The sequence below is a fragment of the Lipotes vexillifer genome, unplaced genomic scaffold (assembly GCF_000442215.2).
Source record: "Lipotes vexillifer unplaced genomic scaffold, Lipotes_vexillifer_v1.1 scaffold481, whole genome shotgun sequence".
NCBI lineage: Eukaryota > Metazoa > Chordata > Mammalia > Artiodactyla > Lipotidae > Lipotes > Lipotes vexillifer.
Window position 1 is genome coordinate 1606565 of NW_006789873.1, and position 11580 is coordinate 1618144.

At 42.9% G+C, this 11580-nt stretch overlaps 1 protein-coding gene across 1 annotated transcript; it reads left to right on the top strand.

The window, feature by feature from the left end:
• The first annotated feature begins 2077 nt into the window (after nucleotides 1–2077).
• CCDC160 (coiled-coil domain containing 160) lies at nucleotides 2078–11255 on the top strand. Its single transcript, XM_007462878.1, has 3 exons — nucleotides 2078–2244; nucleotides 3359–3416; nucleotides 10231–11255. The coding sequence occupies exon 3, from the start codon at nucleotides 10255–10257 to the stop codon at nucleotides 11230–11232; it is 978 nt and encodes a 325-aa protein (XP_007462940.1). The 5' UTR covers nucleotides 2078–2244; nucleotides 3359–3416; nucleotides 10231–10254; the 3' UTR covers nucleotides 11233–11255.
• Nucleotides 11256–11580: the final 325 nt, after the last annotated feature.

An 11580-nucleotide genomic window follows, 5' to 3' on the forward strand; every position in this document is an offset into this window, starting at 1 on the left:
CTCCATCAGTGTGTTTATATTTATATTTTAGGAGGGTTAATGAATTTATAAGACAAGATAATACTAATACTAATAGAAACATTAGTTTCTATTAGTATTAGATAATAGAAACATTTATATAGGGTTTGCTATGTGTCAGGCATTACTCTAAGGCTTTTGTTTGCTTCTTTGGGCTGAGTTGGGTCTTTGTTGCTGCGTGCGGGCTTTCTCTAGTTGCGGGGAGCAGGGGCTACTCTTCGTTGCGGTGCACGGGCTTCTCATTGTGGTGGCTTCTCTCGTTGCGGAGCATGGGCCATAGAGTGCGCGGGTTTCCGTAGTTGTGGCACACGGTCTCAGTAGTTGTGGCTCCCGGCTATAGAGCACAGGCTCAGTACTTATAGCGCCCGGGCTTAGTTGCTCCGTGGCATGTGGGATGTTCCGGGACCAGGGCTCGAACCCATGTCCCCTACATTGGCAGGCGGATTCTTAACCACTGCGCCACCAGGGAAGTCCCTACTCTAAGGGTTTTAAAAATATTAACTCACTCAATCCTCACAACATTCCTATGAGTTAGGTTCAATTATTACTCCTATTGTACAAACAGGGAAAATGAGGCACAGAGCAATTAGGAAAGATTCCTTTATTACATTAATAAGGGATCTTATATCAAGCAAAAATAAATGTAACCCTTTTAAAAGAATTAAAATAAACATGATAAATGCAAGGCAATTTAGAGACTTAATGTCGAGGAAAGTAGTTTTGTCAGAATCCCACAGACTAATTCTGATGGGGTCCATAACAAAATCCATGTTGACATTAGGCCTCTTCCTTCCTCCAAACTTTGTTGACACTGGTTCTCTAAGGAGGAAAAGGAGACTGAGAACCAGGCCTCCAGGCACCTGAATACAACCTTGCCAGCCACCAAACACCTGTTAGATCCGGTTCCCAAGAAGGTTTGAAGTTTTGAAATGTATCCTGGTCGTGTTTCTAAGTCACTCCCTTGCTAGGTCTTGAAAAATTAGACTGCCGCTTTTTAGATGTGCATAAACCTCCTTTCACCTGAGATTCCAGAGCCAGTGTTTCCTTTCACCTTCATGCTTCCTAGAAAATACCAGCTTTCCTAAAAGTCACTATGATTACTATTTTGGACACTCCAGACCCTCTCTGTTTCAGGCCCTACAATCTTTGTGAGGGCCATCTTTAGGTCAAGCCCAGGCTGGGTCCCTGTTAGACTATAGCCAAGGTGTGTTGTCAGTGTGTGTGGCCAATTTGATGATGAAAGAATAATCATTGGGCAACCAGGCTAATCAAAGTCTGAGAAGGTCGCTTATTTATTTAACAAAATGGTAGGACTGAAATGAAGGACGTGGGTTTGTACCCCCAACCAAATCCTGGAAGTTGTGAGCAACCTTTGAACCTGGAACAGAGTAGTTTGGGGACTGATCAAAGGAAACCACTTTACACTGCCGGTGGTGTAGGACTAGTTGCCTGCAGTAGGTTTTAAAGTCAAATAGGTGCAAGAGTGGTTTAGAGAAATTCCTGAGTGATGCATGAGGAAACCGTGGGCTACCCGGGGTACAAGCCCAGTCTCCCATAGGGGCACGACCGGGGGACATGCTCTCCTGACACACGCCCTTAGAAAGTCGATCAGAGGCAGAAATTCTGGCCAGACCATTGTGCGGATGGGCGGGGTGCAATTCTCATATTGTCAAGGACCCTGACTGAACCAAATCCAGGCTACCTTCCGGAGCTAACCGTCCTCCATGTCACGTTACTAAACTGCAGGCCTAGGGATTATCCCTGTGTCACTCCCTCCTCCCTCACAATCGCAGTGTCCCGGTGGATTTGTGAGTCACCCAGACCCTCCGTAATAAGCCCACCATGGATGGGGCTGCCTCGCAGTTTCTCGACCCTTCCCGCCCTGACTCAGCTCTCTTGATCTTCGAGCTCGGCTTTCGTGCAGGCAGAAGCCGCCACGGCGCCCGCCCCACCGGGCATGCTCAGTGCTCGCGCGGGCTGTGACAATCGCCAGGCAGCGCCCGGCCCGGCGCTCTGGGCAGCGGCGCGCGGGTCCCTTTAAATCGGGCTGGCCGGTTGCCAGGCAACGGCGCGGCCCGCGCTGGCCCTGCACTGCAGAGGCTCTGCCCGGGGCCGGTCCAGAGGGGTCGCGTTGGCCAGCGCCGAACCCAGGGCAGCCGCCCGCCGCTGGTGGCCGTCTTCAGGGAAGAGGGGCCAGGGCCCACCGGACCCCACCCACGCCGCCAGGTATGTCTGTGCCCGGCCCGGCCGGGGCTCCCCAGGCTAGCCCCTCGCCCTCCCTGGGTGACCCGGGCGGAGGCAGCGCTCTCCCCGCCTCGATGCCCACTGCGGGTTTCTTCACCCTTTAGGGCCCCGGCCGGGAACTGGCGGGCGTTTGGGAGGGAAAGGGACAGGGTGTGGGACTCGGGGTGTGGAAGGAGGAGTGGGGTCAGGCCTCGCCCCTGCCTTCTTCCTGCCGGCCCGCCAGCAGAGGGTAGGGACTGGAGAGGCGGGAGGTGTCACCTGCGGTGGCGGCCCGGGCAGCACCCTGACCCTAGCCACCTCGTCTCCACTGGAAGCAGCGGTGGCAGGAGTTTAGTTAACCATTTACAGAGAAAACCCCCAAACTATGCATGCTTAGATGCAGCTTTATAGCAAGAAAGTGACTTCCATGCTAATAAAGTACTCGGCCTTTTGGAATTAAGGCGACTTCGTATCTTTTCTCCTAGAAGGAATTATTCCACACTAATGATAAAGAATTGGGGGTAAGAACCGTGCACAGGGCCCGGTTTTCAATGGTACTTTGCTTCGCTCTCAATATCGGCCAAACAATAGAGAAGACAATTTGTCCGCTTGGCTCATTTGTGAGGACCATGAAAGATTAAGGCAAAAACCGGGATCACTTCCCTTTTTAATGATTTTTAAAAATAACTAGACTCTGGGGGAGGGAGGCAATGCCTCGGCTCCAGCCTCTGCTAACGCGGCTCTTGGCCTGCTGCTTACTAACAAGCATGCCGCTGTGGCCACCAGTGGTAGCTCATTTGCTCAATAATTGCTAAAGGCGAGGAGGTACTGTGTTGAATAAGATGCCACCATGATTCTTGTCCCATCTGATATTTGCATTGCTTGGGGAAGGAAGACTTAGGGGTGTGTTAGTGGGGAAATTGGGTTGACAAGTTAAAAAGAAAACTTGCTTCGAAGTGTCTGACATCGCATTTCAGGTAAGCCAAACAACATTAAGGCTATCACTTGTAATTTTAAGCTACATCTCACATGAACACAGATTTGGGCATTTTGGTTAATTATATATTAACCAAAATATATAAAATATATTTTATATATAATATATTTTCTTTTTCAGTTCAATCTGGAGGAGGAGGACAGCGGCATCAGATAGAAGACCTTCGACGTCAGGAATTGTAAGTACCGTTTTGCTGGCTGATAGCTGGTTATGGAGGTTTAGAAGCACAGAGCCTCACCCAGTGTAAATCTTCAATCTTTTAACTAGACCATTAGTCTGCACTGTCAGTACACTATCAAAAAAGCCTCGTAAAAATATGAAAGAAAAGTGTCCTGAAGACTTTAGGTAAGCCAAATAAATTTTAAGGGAAAAATAAAAGCCCTTTCCCTAAAATGTCACCCCCAAAAACCTCATAAGCCAAAAGAGAAGTTATAAGTACTTACAGAAACTCAGTTAGAATCAAAACATTGTAGGATTTTCAGGAAGAATATTAAGGGTCATTCATTCAACAAATATTTATTGAGGGCCACTATGTATCAGGCAACAGCAGGGATGCAACCATGAATAAGATGCCAGGAGATCACAGCGTATTGGTAAAATGAAACTATGTATGAAATGATGCAGAAGCACAAGAAAAACTCAGAGTGTGGAGTCATCCTTGATAATCTTCAAACTGATACCCCAGTTGTAATATTTCTAAGATGTTATTGGTGGCTCTGAAAAACACTGGGACATTTGGAAAGTTCATGGTGAAGCAATTGGTGATAAAAAAAATGCAAATCTCTTCTGATGTAGAAAAGACTACAACTCTTCTGCTTAGAATCAATTTAGCTTTGGAAATTTGCGGACGTCAACAATTTACAGGATTTAGGGCTAATTCTTCCATGAAGATGCAGGTCGAGTTAATGTAAGATTCAAGTTTAGGTTCCCTCCTACTTACCTTAATAGTGCTTCCTTTTTTTTTTCAAACTGACTTTTTCTGAGGTCTGATGACTTCAGGCTGGCAACTTTGAAGCACGTATCTTTGGAGAAGGGTTGGGTTGTTTGACTGGTTTATGTTCTGAGGGAGGGTAAGGAAAATCTAAAAAAGAACAAAACCCATGGTGTATAGTATACTTTAAAATTGCTTCCATTTTCATTTTCAATAATTTCTCCTAACCACCTGGAAATAGGTATATTGTCCCTATATTACATCTGAAGAAACTGAGGTTCACAAAAGGTAAGTTTCCACATAGTTCTAAAGTGTGGGAGCCAAGATATCTGACTCCTTCAGTCTTTTTTTTACCATAGTCCACGCTTAATTCCTTTCTCAAGAACTTTCTTTTCCTTCCCCACAATTTTGCATGGTAGAACACGTTTACCCACCTTCCTTCAGACAGCTTTGGGCAGGTCCTCATTTTCGTATTTAATAGTTTCTGTAAACCAAAGATTTTTGAAAGGCTGGGGAATGGAGAAGCTCCCCTAAAGGGAGCAGGTCAGCATCTTCTGGAGCAAGGGGAGGGGATAATGATGGCTGTGTTTTGTGCCTGGGAACAGTGGAAGCAGAAAAATAAGTTGAGAACTACTGCTTTTATGTGAGAACAGATTGGACAATTGAGCAAAGAAGCAAGGCCAGTGACTTTCTTTGAAACAGACTTTTTTTTTTTTCCTGTCTTGGCCAAGCAGTTTTTCTGAGGGTTGAGAGAACCAAACCATCCAAGAATAATGGGAAAACGTTGCCTGGGCTAAGAAGGGCCTTTTGTCTTCCCCTTACTGCCCCATCACAGGTTGGAGATGACCTTTTCTAAACATCACTCCCAATTTACAAAGTTTGGGCTGAAGCACTCTTGTGAGGTGGGAAAAAGCCTCTGGAGGTTTCCCAGTCCCTGCCTACCCCTGCTTGGAAGAATAATTGCATTTTGCAGACAGATCAAGATTTATGCAAAAGAGATGGTCCTGAAATTTTGAAATCAAATCTAATGTAAATGAGATAAGGCAAAAAAGCAAAGAGATCTTTGATTCTTATGGCATCAAATTTCCCTAAAGCGTGTGGTTTAAAGTATAAATATTTTAGAACATAAATAATTAGATTTCACATATTTGATCACTTATCCATCTTAATATGAGCATATTTCCCAGGGTCCCATACCTTGAAAATGAAAATTGGATGGTTTTGTGGGTTTCTCCTTTCACAATAAACAGTGTATTACTTTCTGGAACTTTTTGAAGACATATATGCATTCACCCAAGATTTTTATGAAACAGCTTACCTAAAGATCCATAATAAGTGATCACTCTTTGCTTAGCTTTCAACAGTTACATATGATATTACATTATAAATCCATTTTCAGTTTATCAGTGGTTCCCAAATTCTTTAGGTGAGTAGAAACCATTTCCATGAGTCAGGAAATTTCCTTACTCCACCAAAATGCCCTACTAGTTTGCCACTGCAAAAGTAAGTCACCAGAGGATGAACGGTGATGTTTTCAGGGAGACACTAACTAGAACCGTCAGGTGTCCAGTATCAGTTCATGTCAGAGACAAATGAACAGATGTAGCCGTATAATGGACACCCATGCCTTAACAGTGCAGTCCCAAGGACTTCTGGGGGATCACTGGCTTAGAGGACCACTAATGTTGTTTTTTTTTTTTTTTTTTTTTTTTTTTTTTTTTTCTTGCGTTATGCGGGCCTCTCACTGTTGTGGCCTCTCCCATTTGCGGAGCACAGGCTCCGGACGCGCAGGCTCAGCGGCCATGGCTCACGGGCCCAGCCGCTCCGCGGCATGTGGGATCTTCCCGAAACGGGGCACGAACCCGCGTCTCCTGCATCAGCAGGCGGACTCTCAAGCACTGCGCCACCAGGGAAGCCCACTAATGTTGTTTTTGTCATATGACTTTATATTGTTTTCCTGTGTTTTCGTTTCTTTAAATTTTTCATTTCTCTTGGACCTCCTTCCCCTACCCTTCAGTCCTTCAACATCCAATATAGTGTTGGGTAGGCACTTGTAATAATAAAAGACCCACTAAAAAGGCATGCTTATACTTTCAATAATGGCTCCGGTTTGACTTGCCTTATGCTGCGACAAATTACCTAATCAAGTTTATTGAAAGCAAAATGGCTGCCACGCCAGGGTAGAGGAAGGAGTATCATTGTCTTAAAGCATATTTCTTTTTTTTTTTTTTTTTTTTTTTTTTTTTTTCTTGCGTTATGCGGGCCTCTCACTGTCGTGGCCTCTCCCATTTGCGGAGCACAGGCTCCGGACGCGCAGGCCCAGCGGCCATGGCCCACGGGCCCAGCCGCTCCACGGCATGTGGGATCCTCCCGAAACGGGGCACGAACCCGCGTCCCCTGCATCGGCAGGCGGACTCTCAAGCACTGCGCCACCAGGGAAGCCCTTAAAGCATATTTCTTGTCTTTTCCAGAGAATACTAATGTCATACTTGTTCTGCGTAAAACACAAACCACGCAATCTGTGAAGAGAAAATGAGCCTGGCACCTTTTACCCGCACTCTGGGCTTTGCCATACTCTGTGACTAGATTTGGGAACAAGCCCTTAAAGGATATCTTGCCAATGAAAGAGAAAAAAAAAGAAAAGAAAAGAAGGAGGGAAGGGGGAAAGGGAAAGGGGAGGAAAGGAGAGAGAGAAAGAAAGGGAGAGAGAAAGAAAGAAGCAGCTCAGAGACCCCTTGACCCTGCCCTGTGTAAGCTATGGGAGGGAAATTCCAAAAGGCTTTTCAGACCTTTCTCTTTCTGGCCTTTGATATGTGACATGCAATTCTCCTTACCCTCCCCCCTTCATTTTTCCTCTCTCCTTTTGTGGCCCTTTAAAAATACCTAAGCTCTGAAAATAGTGGGTTGTTTTCTTTCAATTTGTGGAATGAAACCTAACAGAAGAATAAAGAGGAATTTTAGAATAGGCACTGATCTGGGAGACAGGGTCTCAGTTTTACCACTATAGGCTGTTTGGACTTGGACAAGTCACTTAATTTCTCTGAGCCTCAGTTATAAAATAAATGGACTCTTCCCAGTTCTGTGAAAAGCATGGGCTGTATCAGGAAATTATACAGAGGCCCAGGAAAGAAATGTGGTGATGCTGGAAAAAAATATATATATATATATATGTTTTTAGCCAGAGATTTATGGGAGGGTTTCAAGGTGCAAAATCATTAATGAAAAGAGCTTTCTATTTTAACCTTTCTCTATACCCAGACCTCTATCTCAGAATTGTCATTATTGCTAGCTTCATGTATAAAGTGGTCTCACCTTGCCCCTCTGCATACCGCTTTCCTGATCAATCTCACCAGTGCCTTTCATCCAGAATTAGGTAGGAAGAATAGTAATCTCTCTCCCATTGCTACCTGATTAGAAGCATTTTTAAACTTTTACAGGGTTGTCGTCTGGTAAAAATTTGACTGCTAAAAAATGTGACTGGGCTTCCCTGGTGGTGCAGTGCTTAAGAATCCGCCTGCCAATGCAGGGGACGCGGGTTCGAGCCCTGGTCCGGGATGATCCCACATACCGCAGAGCAACTAAGCCTGTGCACCGCAACTACTGAGCCTGCGCTCTAGAGCCCGTGAGCCCTAACGACTGAGCCCACGTGCCACAACTACTGAAGCCCACGTGCCCAGAGCCTGTGCTCCACAACTAGAGAAGCCACCGCAATGAGAAGCCCGCGCACTGCAACGAAGAGTAGCCCTCACTCACCACAAATAGAGAAAGCCCGTGCACAGCAACGAAGACCCAACGCAGCCAAAAATAAATAAAATAAATAAATAAATAAAAATGTGACTGGCAATTAGTATTGCCATCTTTTCTCTTTCCTCTGTTTCTTTCCTTTATGATCCCTGTAATAATTCCCAGCATTTGCATTCATATTTCTAGAGAGGAGAGCAAATGGGATTATGGTCATCTTCCTCTTTAAGGGCAGATAGATCATCGATGCTTCTGGATGGTGACTAACAGAATAATAAAGTCAGAACGGACTATTTCAAGAGAAAGGAGAGGATGCTCCAATGGCAAATACATACCATGAATTTCAAGTCTTGGCTTACTACTGTGGTCTGATTGACTAAACTTAAAGCTTGGGTTATGGCTTTTGAACCAATCATTTTAACACCTTCACTGAATATTTGTACCTTTTCCTTTCCTCAAAGCCAAATAGTTGTCAGTGGAGATGTATCCTTGGGTATAGAGTGAGTCCCTTCCCTCTTCTTTTGGGGGATAGGTGTCAGGCATGTAGGTATCGAGTTTATTCTCTCATTGTCTGTAGTAAGAACAATTTGTTAGAATTTAAACTATACTCGTTAAAAAGAAAATAATCAAGAAACAATATATTAAAAAGTGGTTATCAGGCTTCCCTGGTGGCGCAGTGGTTGAGAGTCCGCCTGCCGATGCAGGGGACACGGGTTCGTACTCCGGTCCGGGAAGATCCCACATGCCGCGGAGCAACTGGGCCCATGAGCCACAACTACTGAGCCTGCGCGTCTGGAGCCTGTGCTCTGCAGCAAGAGAGGCTGCGACAGTGAGAGGCCCGCGCGCCACGATGAAGAGTGGCCCCCGCTCGCCGCAACTAGAGGAAGCCCTCGCACGGAAACGAAGACCCAACACAGCCAAAAATAAATGAATAAATAAATAAATTTATTAAAAAAAACATAAAAAGTGGTTATCTCAGGGCCACAGGATTATGAGGAAGATTTCTTTTGTTGTTTTCTTGTATGTGTGATTTTCTGTATTTTCCAAAATTCTACAGATAACATGCACTACTATTAGCATCTCTATATAATATGAAATATTACACAACTATTAAATATTATAATATATTAATATAATATTACATTTATAATCTTTAATAATATTAAAGAAAATATTAATTAAAAAATAAACACAGCTGTCATTTTTTGTTACCAAGATAAAATTACATTTGTGTTCATGGGAAAAATAGATTGCAGGCATACTTTGATTTTTCTCGGTGGTAATCTTCCAACTATATTACAGCAAATTAATGTATAAAATGAATAAAGTGACCCCGTTCTTCTTCTTCCCACCCTTTGGCGGTAACTGCAGTTGCCAGTTTGGTGGCTTCAGATGCCAGTGGCCCTTCAGCATGTTGCTTGGGTCCTTCTTTCTCCCTTCTCTCAAAAGTAGTTACTGATCAAATGTTCCTGTGGTTTAGGAAAGCTGTATGTTATGGACTGTCTTTGAATAGGGAAGACTCCTTGAAACAAAATAAGTATCCTCTAATTTTTGTAAATTTAGAAAGTTAGCTGTGATTTAGTATGCTAAGTTTTCACCTAAAAGCTATACTTGGAATCAGTATCTCGAGAAAAACCCATTTGGTGGCATTAATATTTTCAATTGTTGACATTCAGTTCTCATCATGAAATTGCTGTCAAAACGGATAGAATTCTGTACGCTTGGCAGTCTTGCCTAAAAGCAAAGCCCAAGACTGGAATAGCAGGAATTTACAGGTCAAGACAGAAGGGCGTTTGGCAGCGTTAGTCATAAGGAAGTCTGCATGGTATACTTTACCCAAAGCAGCTCACATTGCATTAAGCACTGATGTCTTAGTCACTTTAAAGAATGAATAAACAGTAGTCCAACCGAAAAGAACTAGAAAAAAAAAAAAAACAGGCACATTGGAAGCACAGATTTAACTTATCAATATTAACCTATTAATTTAAAATCACTTCTACTGTTTTAAAGCAGTTGTTTTCATGCTACTTGCTCATAAAATTATTTTCTCTACAATAAATAGCCAAGTGTGTCCATTTATTGGTTATATTTCATAGGATCAGAGAATTCTAAAGCTGGAAAGGTCTGTAGAACTTAGCTAGTTTAGCCCTTTCCATTTATAAAATGAGGGAACTGAGGCCCAAGTCACTCAGTGAGTTAGAGGGAGTGCCAGCCCTCAAATATTTAGGTTCTTTCACCCCTGAGCCAGGATTCTTAGTTCTTTCCAGTACCCCGGCTGCCAGTGTAAATATGTGCCTTGATTTTAAATTTTGTTTTTCAGGAATTGGAAGAGGTGCCTGAAGAAATGGATGCTAGAAGAAAACACTGGAAGGAGAATATGTTTGCTCCTTTTTATAGTGCACAGGATATTCTAGATGAGGCTTCTCAGCTTGAATCTTCTTCTGAACAAATGACTTTAGGTAAGGCCAAGAGAATGGAAGGGATTTTTAATTTGTCTAGTAGAAAGTTTCAAGAAGAAAATAAATTTAAAAGAAAAGAAGTTATTTCTCAACCAAATGAAAATGAACAAGAACCAAATTTAAGAGAGAGAAAGATAAACATTTCAAAGAATGAGGCAGACACAAATTCTGCCTCCTATGAATCGTCTAATTTAGGCATTGCAGCTGAAGAAAGCTTTAATAGTGCAGAAGAGCCTCTTAGCTGGGGTACAAAGGAACTATCAACTCCACCACGAAAAGACAAGAAGAAGAAATTCACTGAAGGAATGTCTCCGAAACTTCGCCTGAATCTTTTGAATGAAGAGCTGGAAGCACTTAATATGAAATGCAGAAAAATAGAAGAGGAATTCGAAAATGCAGAAAAAGAACTTTTGAACTGCAAAAAAGAAGTCTCCTCAAAACCCCTAAATTTTCAAGAAGCAGGGATGGAAACTTCCAAGAAAGACTGGGAACTTCAAGCTTTAAGAAATGACCTCTCTGAAAAAGCAACAAATGTTAAAAACTTAACAGAAGAGCTCCAGCAAGCCAAAGAGGTCATCCACAAGTTGAGCCTTGAGAACAAGGATTTAAAAGAAGCTGTTAGGAAGTTAAAGCAGCAAACTGAGGTTGGAAATGCACTACTAAAGGAAGAAGTGAAATTGTATTATGAATTAGAAATGGAAAAGATACACGGAGAGCTCAATGCCATCAAGAATGAACTGAGAGCGGAGAAGACCATACAAGCAAGAAACAACAGAGCCCTGGAGCTGCTTAGAAAACACTTTGCTTCTGTAACGTCATCAGGTACCCCTGACAGCTTTATGGGGGATTTTTTTTTTAAATAAAAAAATAAAAAAAGCCTTTCATTAGGCAAATGATTGAGCCAAATCAGTGTTTCTTGTGCTTCCTTTGTGTACAACTTAAAACATGTGCGGTGGGATGTGATTTTCATGTTTGGTGAATCAAGATATCTATGAAAGGTGTAGATGTTAGCTTCAAAGCTTCTGCTTTCTCTTTCTAATGAATTTATTGCCAGAGTCCAAATAGAAATGAAGTTTTAGAAATCTCTTTACATATATATATATATATATATATATATATATATATATTTTACTCAAAGACATGTAGTGATTCACCAAATCATTGATGAATACGGATCAACAGACGTTTTGTGATCTTGTGAGCAATGTGTC